Raw genomic sequence first — 19,603 nt, forward strand, 5'->3', positions numbered from 1 at the left:
ATTTGATTGGATAGCAAAGAAAAAATCTTTTAACCAAGTTACAGTATATGCTTTGGCAATCAAGTTCAGTATATACAATCCAACTCACCATATACAATGTTAAGTACAGTAAAACCTCTATAAATTAATACTCGATAAATTAATAATTACTATAAATTAATAAATTTTGCTGGTCCCAAGTCGGGTCAATGTAAAAATCCATCAAACTCAATAAAATAATAAGATAATAATTTTTTTTGAAACCTTTATGTAAATATATAGTCCCAACAAAAACATAAATTAATAATTATATAATTTTATGCAAATATATGTAAATTTAATATTCTAAAATATGACTAATGTGTTTGTTTTTAGTTAAAGTTGAAATCTCATTGGTTCTCATCTCTCTAACTATGATATCAGTAGCTTTTATTGCTGTTTTACTATATACATTCAAAATTTATGATGATTTTTTTGATGTGATAATTGATTTTCTTACATTTAAATATTTGTAAATGTATTGTAGTATTATTTTCAATTTATCATCAATAATATTGATAGTAGCCATAGTTTTTTTTTATAAATTTTAAACTTATGAACATGTATATTTTTATATGGACAATCCAATATAGTGGAAAATTATTTTACTGTGATAGTTATGATTTTTAATCATAATTTATATTATGAGATTTGTTAAAATTTTAAAATATAACATTATTCTAAATAAATTTTTAGAAAATTATATGCGGAAAACAGTTTTTCTCTATAAATTAATATCTATTGTAAATAAATTATAGATAAATTAATATCACGATAAATTAATAAAATATTATGGTCTCAACATTATTAATTGATAGAGGTTTTACTGTAATGGTAGAATAAAGAACAGTGTATTTAATTATACATTGATTGATGCTAACTCAAAACAATGAGCGGGCCAAGGCGGTGGAACAAGAGTGGACCGTAGGATAGCTTGGAGAGTTCCGGATGAGGGTTGGTTAAAGTTGAATACTGATGGAGCATCGCGAGGGAACCCGGGGAGAGCTAGCGCGGGGGGCGTATTGCGAGATGTAGAGGGGAGTTGGCAAGTGGGGTTTGCTTTTAATATTGGGGTCTGTTCAGCGCTGATGGCAGAGCTGTGGGGAGTATACTACGGTCTATATATCGCCTGGCACAGACGAGCTACTCGAGTGGAGCTGGAGGTGGACTCAGAGATTGTGGTGGGCTTTCTAAAGACAGGGATTAGCAACGAACATCCCTTGTCTTTCCTGGTACGTCTGTGCCATGGTTTCTTCTCTAGGGACTGGATAGTCCGTATCACTCATGTGTATAGGGAGGCTAATCGTCTGGCTGACGGATTAGCAAACTATGCATTTACTATTCCGTTTGGGTTTAGTTTGTTAGAGTCACCGCCGAGTTGTGTTGCTTCGATTCTGGCGGATGATGCTCGAGGTGTTGATTTTGTTCGAAGTGTTTATGTTTGAAGTTTTTAAGTTTTAATAAAATTGAGGAGACTTCCTCTCCCCCACCAAAAAAAAAAATTATACATTGATTGAGATTTTGAGACTGGAACATTCGGTAGACTAGGAATTGTTCTGGTGACAATCAGAAAGGTGTTATAAATAAAACTTTATTTCTAAAACAAATTTTCCTACATTTTAAATTAATTGTGAGACAAAAAGTTTAGTTAAATTAATTGTGAGACAAAAAGTTTAGTTAAGGCACAAAGTTTAGTTAAGCCAACAAGCGCTATTTCTGTAATTATGAGAGAATTTAGTGAAATATAAAAGCCTGATGTTAATAAAAAAAGCACTTAATATAACAGATCAAAGTCTTGTTTGTACACTTTTGCTATACACCAAAAACAGAATAACACACAATCCTCAAATTCTACAAAAAAAATAAAAGAAAAGAAAAGAAATGCAGAGTCTATGAAGTTTTATGAAATCGCAGTAAAAAAAAAGCTTTTTTTTTTTGCAACCAAATTTCCTCAATATGATAGCAAATAACCACAAGAATAAATAAATCAAAGACTCGAGACCAAAACCTGTGACCCGAAGAAGAACCAATCCAAAGTATGAAAATAAATATAGAAAACAAAAAATCTAACCTCAGCCAATCAAACTAAAAGGAAAAAAAATGGAGATGAAAATACAGAGAAACAAGCAAACAGATGATGAAAACAAAGAAGAAAGATTTGAAGGAAAAAAGAAGGAAAAATAGACAAAAAGAAAACTGCTCTGGGTTGTTTTTTGTAAACAAGCCATGAAAAATGTTATTAAGCTTCTCATCGGGAACAGAAGCAGCTTAAAATGCACTGACACTGTCCCTTGAATCTTCTCCTCTTGTAGCTGAAACCAAAAAGAAAAAAAATTACTATATTTTCTCAGTCGAAAGGACAGGTTTTTAAGTGTGATTCGCAACTCTGCGCGTCTGTTACCAGGTTTTAGGAAAGCTTTTTGATGGAGAAGAAGAAGGATTATTTCTCAGAAGAGCTGAACAGCCATCTTGAATTTGTTTTGTTTCCATTTAGGCAGCTTGTAGAAAGCTTCTTTCGTCATACCAAATTTCTCTTTGAACTCCTCTGATGAAAGATAAGCCTATAACAAAATTCCAAGAATTTTAAAGATCTTTCATTGAAAAATTGCTCATTTACAAATGAAATTCGTTTGTTGGTTTGAACTTACCTCTCTCCTTGTGACATCAATGTCTGAGATAGGATCAGCAGAAGTTGTCTTGAGACGGTCGTATGGATAAGCTGGTAGATCTTCTTCGTCTTCGACCCCTTCTTTAGCATCTTCTTGAATCGTCAGAGATTCTATCCGGCTGCTCATCGATTTCTCCTCCTTGTCATTTTCTTTTGAGTTGGATTCCGGCGCTGGAGAGTCAGGTGTCTTCGGGCTCGCTTCATGTCCAATAAAGTTCAAAAGGTCAATACTCAAAGTGAAAAAAGAGAGAGGTGAATCTCTAAACCAAGATAAGAAAAGCTTGAAACTTTCGAATGATCAATCTGCAAAAAAGTGAACCTCCAAATAAAGATGATAAAGATTGAGACTTTACGCGAAAATGTTTTTACAGTGTACCTTTGAGTGGTTTTGGAATTGAAGGTTCTTGGGGAGGTGTTTTTAACTGTTGTTCGAAAAGGGCACTACGAGAAGCAATGGCTGAAGATTTGGGAGCAAACTTTGAGGAATCAGGCGTAACAGATCTTGGGTAGAGTTTTCTAACTACTGGGGGAGGAGTTGAGAGGTTTCTTGCATTTTGACTCTCAAATGTTGCTGCGAGTGCATTGAACGCTGGAGATCTCCCTCTCACTCGAACCCTGTCTGGACTAAACGACATACTTCTTGAACGCTGCTGCGACTTGTCAGGAACACTGGCACGGCCACCATATGAAGCTGGAGTTCTTCGTTTTGGTTTCTAATCATTCAAAGGCACAACAGAAGAGAAGAATGAACAAACAAAATTTTAAAACCTTACTTTGAAGAATCATCAAACCAAACGGAAAATCATGAAGAGTCGTTACATCTGCAACTGGAGTTCCACCGTTTTTGACAATTCTGAGTTTTCTTTGGAATGAGTTTCCATGCATCTGCCAAAAAAAGAAAAGAAAGGAAGAGTGTTTAAAGGGTTTCTTTCTTTGAGTATTTCTCGGGAAACCAATTGAAGAAGTTCCGTACTTACAGCGGATTTTGAGGAATCCCAAGAAGTGAAAAACCGGGTGAAGAAACTTGGCTCACCACCTTCCATGATCACATATATAGGAGCTTCAGGGGATAACTTTTCCAGGAGAGAATCTTTCTCGATGAATTTCTAAGGAAACCAAAAGAGGTACAAATGAACAACTTGCCTAAAAATTTCAGGATCTTTTGGGACTAATTCTCTCAAGATTTAAGGTAGGGTGTGTCTAATAAATCTGACCTCTCCAATAGTTAAAGCTAGCAATTTGTTCTTTGGGACTACTTCTTGGCCAACCCATACAAAGATCTCTGAGTGACAGTCTACGATAAATATATCTTCGGTCATCAGGTCATCCTGTGTGAAGTTATATATCTCTGTCACCTGCCAAAAAATCACAAAATAGAAAAAAAAGAAAAATTTGGGATTGAGCAGCATGCCAAAGAATTTTCCAATTATGATTGCATAAACCTATAGAGATAAAGAGATATTTGGGAAGTTTACGCACGCACCTTCAGAATTTCTGGATTAATTTGCATTTCAGCAATGAAAAGAAAAGGAAAACAGAGTCAATGTGTGCATATATCAGCTTAGGCTTAAACTTTCATGAAATTTTTTATATAATCTTCTGTACCTTTTGTGAATGTGCAGGAGAACAAGTGAGGGTCACTCTCGGGTTCTTTTGTGAGCTTTTGGCTCAAATATTCGGCTTTGCCTCCTAATAATTCCCAGAACTGTTCTGATTCTGAACCTTCCTTTTGTGCTCTAGTCTGTAGGTTTGGCTGTACAAAAAAAAACATAGCAGGTGATGATTTTTACTAATTATATTTTGGTTGACACATTATCCCTATAACAATTAAGAAGAAACTTATCTTACCTTAATAAGATCGAGCTGCCTCTCGACGAGTTCCTGGTCAGTTGAGGTTGCTAGATTCCCAGTCCAAGTAAAGACAGAAGAATCATTATGTAGTATGTAACAGTATGACGAGTTCAGTGATGAAGCAACCTGTGAAAGTAAATCGACAATATATATTAGAAGCCATGAAGATTTATGTCTTAACTAGCCAAATGTATCTGTGACCTCAAAATGGTTCTCAATTCTGAATGATTTCTAAAAGATTTTAAACAACGAGCAATGGGAAAATGACATATACCGGGTCAACTTGTATAGCTTGCATATTTTCCGGACCAGACCCTTGAATGCGAAACAGAGCAAGACCATTCTCATTGTATGTATCATCATCAACTTCTTGCTCTGCTATATATTTCTTGAATCCAGTGCTAACACCACCCTGTAAAGATTCAACAGATCGTTTCCATCGGAAAACAAAATCAGCAAATATTTTCTATGTTCATAAACGAGAACATGGATGTTAAACAAAAAAAACTGCAGAATGGAACTATTTTCGCCAAACCTTGAACACGATAAAGCTTTGCATAATAACGAAGAACTGTACTGGTTCCTTTCCTTCATAGATGCGAGCCTAAAGACAGGAGAATGAACTTATTCAGACAAAAACATATAAGATTCAATAACACAGGTTTATGAAATGAGTAAAAAACATTAATGAATGCAGAAAAAAGATTTACTTGGGCTGGTACAAACTTCATAGACTCAACCATTTTGCTCGCCATGGAGACTGCAGAAGCTCTTTCTTCCTACAAATAATCATAAACAGAAAATTTCAAACCTACTTGCAACATGTAAGATTTTGCAGCAACGGAACCAATGTTGCATGAAGATAACTGACCACATCCTTGTTTGAAAGCTTACCTCCACGCTTCGGTTGCCAAACCACGTTCCTATAAGAACTTCTTCTTTTTCTTCTCCAGGATAAGAATACTGGAAAACATAGCAATCTCCACTGTAGAATTTCGAATGATCAGCGGCTTGAAGGAGAGTTTTTTCCTGATCATTCACACGCCAAACCTGCAGATTTCCCGTGCAATCAATGAAAGCTTGAGGCTCTTCTTTTGGCGGAGCAGCTTTCATCAAGCCTCTCACGTTTACTCCTTGTCGTTGCAAAAGTGCTGCAAATCAAACAATTGACACACAAAAATAACCGATAACATTTCAGATGCGTGTTAAGTACTATAAAATCATTATATAATTTTTGTATTCAAATATACGAACCAGCAACTCTGCCTCGGCCATCTTCTGATACTGTTGTGTTAGTTTCTTGAGTCCAGGTATCAAACTTTGATCGGAAAGGCACAGTTTCAAACCCTTCTATTATGCGGATCATTTGTGATTTCGGTCGTTCAGATGAACGGATCATTTCCTGTATGATTCTTGTAACATCAGCAAACCTTATGGTACACAACAACAAAAACATTTTAAGACTTTCCTTTGAGTTAAGATTCAGTAAAAAACTTACTTCTGCTGCTCCACTCGCAACTTTTCTGTCATCAAGAGAAGTGGTTCTTCCCATCCAAACAAACACTTCAAATCCACAATCAAGAATGTAACACTTGTTTGTATCAAGCAGTTCCCTCTTCAACGAGTCGCATTCAACGGGATTTGCCTGTCCCTTCTCCACACTTCAGTTTTAGAAACGAAATTTGTGTTCAGTTTAAGAATTAAGGGTTCAAAAATATATGAATTACGACAAGAAGATTTACCAAAATAATTTTGTGATATCGGAATTGTAAGTTTTGTCTTCATCAGTAGCTGTTTTTCTAGGTAGTGGAGCGAACCCACCAAAGAAACCCCAAAATTCTCCACTTTCAGCATCAGCCATAAGTTTCCCATCCTCTGCAAATGAAACATATGCAATTAGCGGGCAAATCAAGAAGATAATAAGGATACTAACCCCTAATGAAACCGCTTGGCTCACTAACCAACTGTAGCAACTTCACATGTGCCACCATGGTAAGTATCTTTGATGTACTGAACCACTTCCAATGCTTTTGCTCTCTCTTGGATACTTGAATTTGAACCATTGAATTGGAAAATCTTGGACTTTGTGTCAAGAATGTAAATGTCGTCATGGTTTAAAGAACTCCTAGCAAACGGTACCTGGAAACAATTTAGACCATCAGTGTGTGATCACAACGTGAGATAAAAAACCTAACGGATAAAGGAATCAAAAACCAAAAGTGTGACTTGCCTCTTTGACATGGACAACATGTTTTCCTCTGCAGACGAACAAGCGGGTAATATGTTCTTCAGCTTCCACATGTTTGAATCCTGAAGCTACTCCACCTTCTTGAGGTATGATACATGGCTTAAAATAAGACAAGAATTTCTCGGTTTCGTGGCCTTGAACTTCCCGGTACTGAACTGCACGACCTCCAAGAGCAGCATCTAATTCAACTGTTTTAACTGCAGCAGTCCCGGCTTCATCCTAATTTATTTTATAAGATCACTATCTCTCACACTCTCCCATCATTCTACTAAATGAAAAAAGGATAAAGTAAAAACGAGGCTTACCTGAGAGGTATCTTTGCCAAGCCAGTAATGGATATCATGGCGCAATGCACCAGTTTTTAACGCCGTTGTCTAGTCACAAAAGATCGATAGTACAATTTAACTAAGACTCGATCAAGAAAACTCGCATAAAATGGCAACATGGAAACAACAACAAACAAAAAGTAGTTGCTAGGCCTTTAGTTACCTTCAATACTATGTAAGAATCTCCGGTAAAGAACTTCCCAATAGAAGACTTTGGAATGGGTGCAGGGCGGAAATTTTCTATACGCCATACCTCAATACCGCTAAATTTAACAGTCAAGGAGAATTTCATGTAGAGAAAAAAAAAAACACAATAACCGAAATGATTTGAAAATTGCAGGAAACAATACGACTGAGTTAGAGATTCGAAATTGAAGGATACGCTTTCTGTCCAGCTCCTTGGAAAGCTGGATCCAAATCTCTCATGGAAACAGACATACTTAAGCAGTCTTTACACTCTCTTCAACTTATGAACACCGCAACGATAGAGAACACTAATAACCTATGATGCAACACCAACTAAGAGTAAATATTCAAGAATCAACAGAATGCAAACCAGTTCTACCAAAATCAATCCAAGAACACATTTCATCGCAGACAGAAAATGGTTATTGTAACAGGCATAGTTCCAATAAGAGTCGCAGAAACTACAATCGCTCTCACCAGTACCAGGCACTAATGAAAATCCCATGATTTGATTCAGCTTATGAATAGAAGAGAAACTAGAAAACCAATAGAAGAAACAAAAAAAAGCCAAAAGTTTTCTCATGAATTGAAATGACTATATAACTCAGAATCCAAACCGGTCAACATCATCTCAAGTCAGTTTCAGTCAAAATGCAAGGCGTTATGATTCATTACCAACAACCCACTCAGGTAAACCAAAAAAAAAAGAAAAGAAAACTCTGAAATTTATGTTACATTGGAAGTAGGGTTTATGGAATTTTCAGTTCCCCAGACAAACAATAAAACCTCAGATGAAACCAAGGCAGAACCCAGAAATTCGAGAAAAAAAGAGGAAGAACATTTCCATTCAAACATCATAATAACTCACAAAACCCAACATTTCTATCATCATCATCATCACAAAAACCAAGGTAAAGCTCAAGGAATTACAAATCTATCTCCAATAGTTAAACCAAACATTTGCCTTCTCCAATCAATACTACAGGGAAATTCCAGTAATCATATACTCCTAATCAGATCAATGGAACTCTTAGAAATAAGCTAATCCAAAGATAAATCCACAACTAAATCAGAAAACTGAAAATTTTCAGAGAAAGTAATAAAAACATCGAACATAAATTTCAGTATTTACCTTTATAAATCCGCTATTCAGCTACAAGCCCAGATCCAATCTGATGAGAAAAAATTGCAAAAATACAAAATTTTAGTCAAATTTGTTTCCTTTCCCTGGGAGACGAAGCAAAAGATGAGCAAAAGCAGAGGAAAAAGTGAGAGAGAGAAGAAGAAATGGAGAATTGAATTGAAAGCTTTATTTAGAGAGAGAAGCTGATAAACAATTGAAGTCTTAGAGAGAGAGAAGGAAAAGGTAAAGAGAGAGAGAACAATTTCAAGAGAGAGAAAGGTTGGAGGGAATGATGAGAAGCCAGGCGTGCTTATCACTAACCCACAAGACAACCATGAACTGTAAATTTTTTTGATTCTTCAATTATAAAACACACAAAGAAAAGAAAAAAAAAACAGAGAAGTCAACAAAAAATTAGACCTTTGGAGAAAATTGTTGTTCTTTGTGTTTTTTTTTCAGAGAACAAAAAAATCGAAACTTTTTACGGTTTTTGGTTGGTGATTATGTCGTTACCACTTCTGGGTTTCTCTGACCATATTTAAACAGTAATGAATAGAGATTTGTCGCAAACATAAAATCTATTAATCCATTAATGTTTGACTACGTATACGCTTCAGGTTTAGAACAACAATGCCAGAAAATAATAAAATCTTCACAAAATTTAGAACTACAAAACCATAAACTCTATAGATATATGTAAATAAATTCACAATTAAATTGGTCACATCTCTTTTTTTTAATTAATTTGTTGTCTTTACAGGTAAGAAATTTGGTTCTCCATAAAGTCAAAACTTTTTCATTAAATTTTATGCTCCTGATGACGTTACTAACTATGGAGTCCCAAACAATATTTAGGGAATCTGAAAATTAAGGTTCTTAAACGTAATCATAAGTCATAACTCATACATAAGTTCATAAGATCAGAATTAAGTAAGAAAAAAAATTTGCACAGGATAAAAAAGAACAAACAAAAGGTACTATTACCTTTAACTTTAAGGCTGTTTGTCATACTTTCATTCTCTCTCTCTCCAGTCTTCGTTAACAAATAATTTCGAGCTTTTTTGATGATTGATTATAGAGAAATGGGTTATAATTTCATGAACTGGGAAAACAACAAAGGTCTCATGAATTAAATAGCTTCTTTAGGTGATCCAGTTAGACCAATCTTCGTTCATTGAAAGACCAAATTCGATTCATACCATTAAATTTTAAAATCTTTGACAAGTAGTTTAGTCACTTTGTTGGGGTTTTCTTTTTAGTTTTTTACTCTTAAATTAATAATCAGCTACTTATTCATGAAAAAATAAAAACTGGTTTTATAGAAATATTAAAAATAATAATAAATTAATAATTTAAAATTTAAAATTGTTTCTACTTTTAAAATATGTATTTCCATGAAATTTAGCTTAATTTAGTTTAATTTGTTTACTTTCTCAAAACTTATAATGCAATCATTTTTCATTTGATTCATTGATTTTAATTATAAATACGGATACATAGAAAATATAAAAATCAATTTTTTTCTAACCAAAGAAAAATTTTCATACAAATGGAAGGAGTAATAATCAAATAATTCAGTTGACATAAATCAATTAGATATGACTAACAGATTCATGTTCGAATTTGTATTGCTATTCAAAAATAAAAAGAAATAGAAAGACCGAACACATAAATTTTATTTTTCAGAAGTAAGGACCATTGTATCTTGATTTTTGTTAAAGACAAATTTCATCTGCTTTTTACCATAATCGTGACTAATACGTGCATTACTCCAAATTGGTTCACGTTTAAGTACATGTACCAAAGACTTCGTATAAGTTATTAATTTCTTGCTAAAGAATAAAGATGGTCTAAATTTATTACTATATATTTTCCTATTTATTTGATGTAAAATTACTATTTCATATGACGATTAGTTTTTTAACTGATTTTTTTTTCAGATCTGATATGCGATTAGAAAAATATTGTTTGTGACCAAAACTATGATACACTTCCTTGAATCTGAAATATAAGATTTTTAGGTTATAAAAAGTTAATAAAAACAAGATGGTTAGCATTTCTTGTTTCCTCCTAAAGTTTTATAGATGACGATTGTATAATTTAAGACTTGTTAGTCATGCATCTCTCTAAAATCCGAAAATACATGTTTATATAGGATATCTATATAACTAATACATGTTAGCTCATTCGCAAGATGTAATCTATACTACGAAATCTGTTGTCAATAATTTAGGAGAGTACACGTATCCCAAATTCTGTCGTCTGGCCACATTTTCTGGACTCCACAATTTTGAGCCGAAATTTGTCAATTTTTGTTCCATACATCAACTGCAATAGGCCCAACGATCTTAAATATATAACTAGTCTTGTGGTACTTTAAATCGTTATATAAAATATCCCATGAAACCACTTTTATTATAGAAAAAAAAAGAATCAGAGCTCTTGCATACTCATACCGTTGAATGCGGAAAAACTCTATGTGTTAGTATAATTAGAAACGTGAGTTGGTTTGAACGGAAAAAAAAAAAGAAAATTAATTGCTATTAGATTGTTGCTTACTTGCTTATGATGATTTCCTCGTAAATTACCGTTAAAACTTATAAGGAAATGATGACTTAAACACTAAATTAATTATGGAATAGCGATCGTCTTTTAGTTTGGTGATGCCATGAATTTCAATGACTACACGTCCACAACAATTACAGAGATGATCATAGAAAGCCTACTAATTAAGTAATAAATAAACTGATAACATGACAAACGATTGATTGCCAAAACATAACCTTTATATTTTCTTGCCAGCGTTTATATGGGACCGAATGAACATAATATTTTTGATGGAGTGTTTTCCCAATTAAAATATTTTCCTCCTTATTCAGGTACGTCCGTGTAATATAGACAAATAATATTTGAACGCGTTCAATAATTGTGATGTGGTTACCATATTAGAGTGGATACTTTGGTATATCCTTCACCACTAATTATACAAAAAAAAGAAAAGAAATGAAATTACTTCTTCTTTTTTTTGAAATCAGCTAGTAGTAAAATAATTAATACTGAATTAATTTTTGAAACACAAGAAATGTTTTTTTTTCTTTCGAAAAGTATTTTTTGTTAAGTGTACAAGATTGTCATAACATAAACTAAAGAATATATGAGGTGAACCAAACTCTATTATACAAACATTCAGAAAACAAATGTAGTTATTGCAATGTTAACTTTTGATCAAAGAGCGTTCGTGAAATATTTGGTTATATCTAAGTGAAAATGATTCTAACTTCATTCATTACTGTCTCTGTGATTATAAATCATGCATATTTAACAAAAGCATTTGGTTAGTAAATATATCGTGTGGAGAATTTGACCTTTTCTTTGTTTGGTAGGAGAATAAATGTTTTATTGTACTTTTTCAGGAAATGTATACGTCAAAACTAATTTTTCTATTGAAAATATCAAAAACCGACCATATCAAAGTACACTTTCGGCTCCAATAGATATGATTCGACTAAAAGGTAAATGACTTGTCTTCTCTTTTTAATTCACAATGACTGCCGTACAAGTCCTCCTCGAATGTTAATCGCCGGCACTTTGGAAACTTGGTTTGAGCCGCCGTGAAACGGTGAAGATACGGTGGTTTATTTGGTTTGACAATCATTGAAATTTTTTTATTTAACTAATTTTAATTTATAACAAGGAGTGGAGTTGATTGGTGGCAGACAAGAATCAAAATATCTTTTCATAATGTGCGTAAATCATGTCTTAATTACCGATTACTGTATTCTCTCTCTCTCTCTCTCTCTCTAAAAAAAAAAAAGAGCTTACCACAACATGACACATAAGAAACTAATTGTGATGTTTCTAGACTTTGCCTCCGTACTTGAAATTTAACTCGTAGTCTTGTTGCAGGGTTTTTAGAGAGTTTCTACAAGGACCTTCTGCAGAAGAACAAAGAAATAGGGGGAGGGGGAGACAAGCAAATCACGTCAAAAACCAATTATAGAATTAGAACCTTAAGAAAAGATTTTGACAAGTAAAAAAGAAAACGGTATTTACCACCAAATACTGTATGGAGATATTGTAAATCCTTAGGTGAGCAAGTGTCTATAAGAGCATACACACCAGGCCTTAAAGCTTCATCTACCTCCCTGCAAAAGTTGCAAACTCAATTAGGTCTTATCTACTTCTTTAGGTGGCATCTTAAAACTTCAAAACAAACACCATCAAGCCATATTTGCAGTAAATTAATTGTAGTTTATGGAGTCTCTGCTGAAGATTCATACGAGTTTCACAGTAAGGGAAATGTGAATGAGAGAGATAAAAGAGAGGAGACTGTTACCTTTTGATACCCGTTTTAAGAGGCCCATATCCGGAAGAAACCCATATGTATGTTGATAAGAACTTGAAACAATGCTGTCCAAAGATTTCCTTCTGCTGTCTTAACTGCAATTCAGTTGTTTTAAAAGCAAAAATAAATAAATCAATGAGATGCACTTAGCTGTAGAATCATAAAGACATCTGATCTTAATTCATAAACTTAGTTGATAGCTTTATCCGTCCACAAAATTGGTAAAACTGAAACAGGTTTACATTCTCAAAGAAAAAAAAAAGGAAGAAAGGATAGATGCAGTGACATACCTCTTCATAGATCCTCCGGAGGAAACAGGCACATCTGATTCCCTCTTCCACTTCCCATGAAACACAGTTACCCAATTTATTTCCTGCTGTCTCCAGACAATTAAGAAGCGCAGAAACAGATTCTTGCAGTGTAGCAATGGAGCCCTCAGTTTCACTAGATGTTGATATGTCACAGCAAGGACGAAATCAGAGGCAGTTCTAAGAAGGTAAATATGAACAGGACTTTGTGTGTAAGCAAATTAAATTTGTACTTACTTCTTATGATGCTTAATAGCTGTATATAGTAGTCGGCAGCAAGCAGCATACAGGCTCATTGAGAATTTCTGGTCTACTTGAAGATCTTCAGAGCTTCCTAACAGATCTTGTCGCTGATCATCCTTATGTAACAGATTTCCATCCAAAACCGAGAATCCCACCCTTGTACTCTGAAGGTAATCACGAAAAATTGCTCCGGGCATATGTATGGACTGGCTTATGTGCGATGAATCCATCTGAAACAATGCGTGTTTCCCTGCTATTCTTATCAAAACTTCGACACACATAAGAATGACTGCACCAGCATCGGGAAAGTTGGGACCCTGGTTGCCAACAATTGCAGTTTTGCGGAAAATAAATGGACTCTGCATGTGAGCCATGATACTGAACACTGCCGACATTAATCCCTGAATGTGCCTTTTAACCACATTCAAACGTTTGCGACCTACAAAACAATTTTACTATTCAGTCGACCGGACAGTAATGCGGTATACCTTCAGAAAATATATAAAAATTTGGGTTTGGTCGAATCACACTACAAATAGATACTATCTTCAAAAATGGAAAATACATAGATTGATTTCTTTACTGTAAGTTCACTACTACAACTATTAATCTCAAGTATACTAATATTGCCTATAGGAAAACAAATTTTTACCTGTGGCATGCTCCAGAATGAGGTCCAGACAGTCAATACCGGCAGCAGCAGTTTCAGAGATTCTGCCCCCATCTCTATTTCCAGTCTGTATGCTATAGATAGCTGGGCACACTTCCCATACTCCAACCAGGGCTCTTTCTATAGCCTGTACTCCTGACAATAAGTCTGACTCTGAGGAGCTATGTATAAACACTTTAAATGACATTCTAAGCCTCCCTTTCAATTCATCCAACCAATGAAACCGGCTTTTTTCTAATAGCACTTTCTTAGCATGGATTACATTAGTACCAAATCCTGTCTCATGAGATTCCAAGGTAGCCTCTTTTCCTTGTAACGATATGCATTTGCCAATCACCTTCAGGTGCAACTCTATCAACTCTGAGTACAGATCTTTGTTTAATGTAGGGTTAGATAAGCAGAAGTGGCTCCCTAATTCTTCTAGAATTTTCACTGCACCATCTAACCAAATAAATGAGAATTCGAGCGGTGCCACGCTCATGCCAGCGAATACAGAGAGTAGATCCTTTGAAATGCCTGTGAGACCAGAGACAAATGTAGGTGAGAAGGTAATGCCATCGATCTGCAGATTTAACCTTAAAACAGCAGCGGAAGCAATTAACAGATGTCTAAGTGCCAATACTATTTCCGAAGAATCACCCTTTATCAAGCTCTCAATAATTTGTATTTTCACATCCCTGCTACTCTCTACTACGTCACCACACCCAAGGCCATTTGCACCCTCGGTCCCATCAAGCAATCTGGTCCAGTTGATATTGGCTTGTATTTCCCGCTGCACATCACCACTAAGAAACAGACACTGTGCGAAAACCTCAAAAAAATTGCTAAGAACATGGATAATGCGGGCAAGCTTCAAAAATTCTTCTGATTTCCATCTCAGTTTTTTGTTCTGATGATTCTTCTGCATATCTATGTGACTCACTGCAGATGCTAATCCCCACAACAACCCACTAAAACAAGAAAATATGGGTGCTAATCTGTTCAGTATCAGAGTCTCACATCCAAAGACTGTTTTCTCATCTCTTAAGGTAGCCCTCAAAGCATTTAGTAGAGTTTCTGCCTGTTCTGTCAAGCTCTGAAATATAAGGTTCGATTGTCCACTTTCCTCAGAAAGTTCTGATGAAATGAGTTGTTCATTAAACAGTGGTATCGCCTTGCTGAATTGATATTTACTTAATGTTAGAAACATATATGATGTGTGATCCATCAAAGAAAAGATGGCGTCCCTTGATCTTCTTGTAAACTCATTCCTAAATCTCTCTTGACAAGTAACCGCAGCTTGTGCTGATTTGAAAAGCCAAGAAGCCAGCAACGAACTATCAGATAAAGGCAACTTGGTAGCTCCTAGCACCTTGTCACAAGACATCATACCAATACTTTTCAAAGTTTTTCTGCAAGTGATGAACAGCCCGAAAAGGTTTTGCACATCACCCGGGGATAGCTTGTTCAAACATCTCAACATACTAAAAACTATAACCCTACAAGAGATATTGACAAAAGTAATATTTGTTAAAATATTTGCCAACAAAATTAAGGATAACAGATACGCCTTACTGCAGCAAAATCATATGCTATAGACTATTAGTTACCTCTCGAGGTCGAGAACAAAATTTGCATAAAGTTGGAATGACTTCTTATTCGTATACTCCTTGGGCATACCACACAAAAGATTTAGCAAATTTTGACAAGCTGTGAACTTCCGATTGTCCAGCTGTGATACATGTGCTTCTACAAAATCTTCTTCTGATTGAAGCTTTTCAGATAAGTTGGCAGTTGAACTTTCAAGCAAGATTAACACCTCTGACCAATCTGGTGGTGAATCAACTTCTTCAGTAAACTCCTTGAAAAAAGCCTCTGCTGTCGTTTTCAATACGTGAGAAAAACTTGGCGCCAAATATCTGCGAACAAACTATTTGAAATATTCAAATGAATATCTGGACATAGACGCTTAAAGAAAGAAAGTAACAAAAAAGAAGGAATCGGATGATTTTGCACAAACAAAGATGACTTACTTCATGCTCATACAATACTGAATCACAAAGAAGTCCTAATGAGAACTGTTCCAACCCTGTTTTCTTACTTTGAGTGCCCTTGTCTACACTATTCTCCCAGCCAAGAGTAGACATACCTACTCCGCTCAAAATACGAGGAACAGAACTACCTATTAGCTGAGACAGGAAATTCTTCAATTTCTTTTTTCCAGCATGGGGGCACCAAATATCAATATGTTGGCTAAGAACCCACAAACGCACAGCAGGCAAACACTTCCTATTGATGCCCGATACCTTGAGATCCCACTGATCAATGTTATCTATCATTTCAAAAGTTCCAACATCAGAAAAGTTTGGTATGATGTTGTTGCCCAAAAGGAAATCAGCAAGCTCTTCTCCTTCACACTTAAGAACTGATACATGCTTGAGCATTGTAAATTGCATCTGATTATCACTTATTTGTGACACATAATCGAGTGATTTTATGTACCTGTTTAAATCAACAAGTCTCTGAAGAGCGACACCATACAGTATGTATACCAGCAATGAGCAATCTGCACTGTCATCCTTGAGGTAAACAGCTGAAATGTGTTTGATAATGTCAACAATAGAAGCTGAAGGTTGGCAGATCCATGAAAAATAGCCTTCATCATACCAACTCTTCTCTTTTACCCAATCACTTCCGCAACGAGCTGCAAAAGAGTCGCCCATGATACCAGCCATCTCTTTTGATTTTTTTGGAGGCATAAGACTAATCACCTGCCTATATAAGCTTCTGGAAGACATGTAAATTCGCAAGAAGAAGACAATAAACAAGCGCACAGACTTTCTGTACGTCTCTCTATTCTTTTCAGCCATCATAATGTCCAACCCCTTTCCGGTGACAGCAGAATGGAAAATTTCAATGCAATCTGAGTCTGAAGAAACCAGGTGGGTTAAGCAAGGCCGGATGAGATCCACCAGATTATTCATGGACCGGCCAACAAGGTTACTATTCCCGGATGTAATAGTTAGTGAGTCGAGGACAAGTGAATAAATATCAGACAAAGCTCCAGCCAAGCATGCTGCTACCTGTCCATCTTGTTCTCTAGCACTTGGTGAGCAACTAACTCTTATCCAATCCATGGCCTCTAATACATCTGTAGTCAAGCTCTCGATACAACCACCTGCTTGGCCTTCTGGTATACCTTTGATAGCTCTATGTATAGCAAGCCTTAAATCTAGAAATGACAAGAGTTTTTCCACTGATTTTGCGCTCCTATCTAATAGAGAAACAGAAGACCGTGGAAGCTCTTTGGTGTCGATCATCTTCCCATTATCACCATCAGCAGATATCACAAGCCTTACAGCTTTGCACAGAGAAAATACAGCAACACCTACCTACATCATCAGGGAAAAATTAGTGTTCTTCAGAAGGAGAATGAAAATATGACAGACTTCCAAGGTAGAAAACTCAACCACTCAAAAAGGAATAAAATCTTGACAAACCTGGCGGAGCTCACTATATAAATTTATCAACTGACATCCAAGACCACGTAACAATGACGTCAACGGGCAGTCATGTTCTGCATTCTCTGATGAAAAACTACTAAACCTCAGGAAAGAGAGCATGATTAGCCACAAAGAAACTAAATCGTTCTCAATAACTTCATATTCGATTTGCAACAAGTAGCCTATTGCAATTATTAGCTCCTTGGCTAATAAAGCATGCATCGCTGACCCTTCGTCATATGTATAATAATTTTGTAACTGAGAAGCAACTGAAACTATTGTTATGAAGATCTTCTTCAAGAAACAAAAGCAAGCTCCTCCAGATGCATCCTCTGTTCTCACATATATTCGCTCATGAGCAAAGTGGAGCAGCAAACTATTTGCGGACTTAATTACACAGCAGAAATCAGCTAAGAGAGATGCCATTTCAGATCCAGAATTAATAAATCCATCGATCTTAAGCAATATAGGTTCCATAAGATGCAGGAAGAAATCAAAAAGTGATTTCCGTGTCTCCAGGCGGAGGGAACTTAAGCAATGACTCTTTGCAGAAGACTCATTATCACCAGTAGCTACTTGCCCAGCAATTGAGGCCTTTGTCGCCATGCCTTCCTGCAACTGTTTTGAATCTCTTTGTTGTTTCATCACTCTGTTGATAAACAACCTAAACAGTGACCCTATACAGCTTAGCTCCAACTCCATCTTCATTAGTAACATGTCCTCGAACTTGAAAATAAAATGCCACTGATAGCTTTTTTTCTCTCTCGATTCTTGTAAACACCTTTCCGCTCCGCCTAGAACTAAAAACCCATCAATATGAACTGAATGAAACAGACCCAGAGATAATATTTCTTGAATCAACTTCAACAAGGTTATTTCTAAACCAGAGTTTTTGTCCTCGCTGAGATTCAATAAACCCAGCACAGCCAATAAGGGCACAAAAAGCTTGTCCAGAAATTTTTTAAACCTATCGGTATTAGTTGGATGAGTCATCAAAAACTTGGAGAATGGCTCAAGAACCAAGCAAGAGAATTTAAGGACAAATGCATCGGCTAGGCTATCCTTGATATTCTCTGCAAGAACTTTATGTGTGAGCTTCAGAACTGGCTCGACACTTGAAATCCACAAGCCTAAATTTTCCTTGGACATGCCACTTTTCGACGAGAACAACAAGCCAACACAATCAACCATAGAACTGTAAACTTCAAAACCTTGACCACTACGATAATTGACCTCGGAAGACAAGGGCATGTTCAGTGCAGATAAAAGATTTTCCGCGGCAAAACCTATAGCCTTTAGAAGGTAACTTGACAGATGGATAGAGACGTGCAAGATTGATGACTGATTCAAGCAGAACGTGAGGATCTCCCAGCATCTGAAGTCCAAACAATTATCAGCCTTTACTTCTTCATTGGAAGCAAACAGTTTCTGGATCCATTCACTGAGATAAATAATCAGCCGCGATGTCTTAACCGCTTGACATTCTTCATCCTCGTCAGTCTCTACATGTGCTTTCACAAAATTGAAAGCCAACTCCACCTTCCTGAAGATCATAATCCCTTAATCATTAACAAAGAAGGCATTTTTTATTTATTTCCCAATTCGATTAGAAAACATGAAACACCAAAAACACATATCAGCTACAAATCAGCAAACTTTTTTTTTTTTTGCAGTGTACTAAATTTTGGTACTCTTAACATATGTTCTCCAAATTCACAAACCCAAAACAGTAGCATCGTCAAGTAAAGCAAAGAATCAAGAAGGAAAAACTCACTCTTTGTCTCCCAATTCACTGCTATTCAACGAAAGTATAAGCTCAAGGTTCTTCCATGGACGCTCTCCGGTGATAATGCCCGAAACACCTTCCTCTTGATCACACGGATTGATTTCAACGACATCTACCGGAAAGTCGACACATTGGGTTTTAGAATTCTTCTTCGTCTTCTTTGTCTTCTTCGACGGATTAGATTTCTGCGGATTAGTATGCTTCCTTTTCATCTTCTAAATTCCAAGTCTTGTGAATTCTCGGAATAATACGGATTTGGCGAGAAGGCGGTGACTGGGTTAGCGGAGAAGAAGACTGATTTTTAAAAACCCTAAAAGGCTTAAACCCTGCCGGTGACAAACAATTGACG

The 19,603-nt window shown here is 35.8% G+C and overlaps 2 protein-coding genes across 2 annotated transcripts; both read right to left on the reverse strand.

Moving 5' to 3' along the window:
• Positions 1 to 1,776: 1,776 nt before the first annotated feature.
• LOC18030675 (villin-4) lies at positions 1,777 to 8,742 on the reverse strand. The gene is made up of 23 exons (XM_006412681.2): positions 8,430 to 8,742; positions 7,494 to 7,613; positions 7,275 to 7,374; positions 7,091 to 7,159; positions 6,768 to 7,004; positions 6,499 to 6,676; positions 6,280 to 6,412; positions 6,036 to 6,198; positions 5,792 to 5,939; positions 5,432 to 5,688; positions 5,248 to 5,316; positions 5,073 to 5,141; positions 4,812 to 4,949; positions 4,535 to 4,663; positions 4,292 to 4,439; positions 4,170 to 4,180; positions 3,901 to 4,041; positions 3,664 to 3,792; positions 3,506 to 3,571; positions 3,063 to 3,399; positions 2,667 to 2,884; positions 2,420 to 2,579; positions 1,777 to 2,330 (listed from the first exon to the last, which is right to left on the reverse strand). Exons 2-22 carry the CDS (start codon positions 7,547 to 7,549, stop codon positions 2,466 to 2,468), a joined length of 2,910 nt encoding a protein of 969 aa, XP_006412744.1. The 5' UTR covers positions 7,550 to 7,613; positions 8,430 to 8,742; the 3' UTR covers positions 1,777 to 2,330; positions 2,420 to 2,465.
• Positions 8,743 to 12,124: 3,382 nt separating this feature from the next.
• LOC18030676 lies at positions 12,125 to 19,534 on the reverse strand. The gene is made up of 10 exons (XM_006412682.2): positions 19,243 to 19,534; positions 17,466 to 19,011; positions 15,999 to 17,357; positions 15,576 to 15,895; positions 13,969 to 15,464; positions 13,311 to 13,755; positions 13,056 to 13,209; positions 12,757 to 12,860; positions 12,474 to 12,565; positions 12,125 to 12,355 (listed from the first exon to the last, which is right to left on the reverse strand). Exons 1-10 carry the CDS (start codon positions 19,464 to 19,466, stop codon positions 12,279 to 12,281), a joined length of 5,817 nt encoding a protein of 1,938 aa, XP_006412745.1. The 5' UTR covers positions 19,467 to 19,534; the 3' UTR covers positions 12,125 to 12,278.
• Positions 19,535 to 19,603: the final 69 nt, after the last annotated feature.

The sequence above is a fragment of the Eutrema salsugineum genome, unplaced genomic scaffold (genome assembly GCF_000478725.1).
Source record: "Eutrema salsugineum unplaced genomic scaffold, Eutsalg1_0 scaffold_1, whole genome shotgun sequence".
In the NCBI taxonomy this organism is placed as follows: Eukaryota; Viridiplantae; Streptophyta; class Magnoliopsida; order Brassicales; family Brassicaceae; genus Eutrema; species Eutrema salsugineum.

Excerpts from the sequence above, each read along its gene's own strand:
- LOC18030675 (XM_006412681.2), bottom strand. The coding sequence starts at position 7,549 with ATGTCTGTTTCCATGAGAGATTTGGATCCAGCTTTCCAAGGAGCTGGA. Across the intron at positions 5,142-5,247 it reads TGAAGTTTGTACCAGCCCAA|GCTCGCATCTATGAAGGAAA; the intron begins GTAAATCTTTTT and ends TCCTGTCTTTAG. Across the intron at positions 4,664-4,811 it reads AAGCTATACAAGTTGACCCG|GTTGCTTCATCACTGAACTC; the intron begins GTATATGTCATT and ends TTACTTTCACAG.
- LOC18030676 (XM_006412682.2), bottom strand. The coding sequence starts at position 19,466 with ATGAAAAGGAAGCATACTAATCCGCAGAAATCTAATCCGTCGAAGAAG. Across the intron at positions 19,012-19,242 it reads AGTGAATTGGGAGACAAAGA|GAAGGTGGAGTTGGCTTTCA; the intron begins GTGAGTTTTTCC and ends TATGATCTTCAG. Across the intron at positions 15,896-15,998 it reads CAGTATTGTATGAGCATGAA|TTTGTTCGCAGATATTTGGC; the intron begins GTAAGTCATCTT and ends TATTTCAAATAG.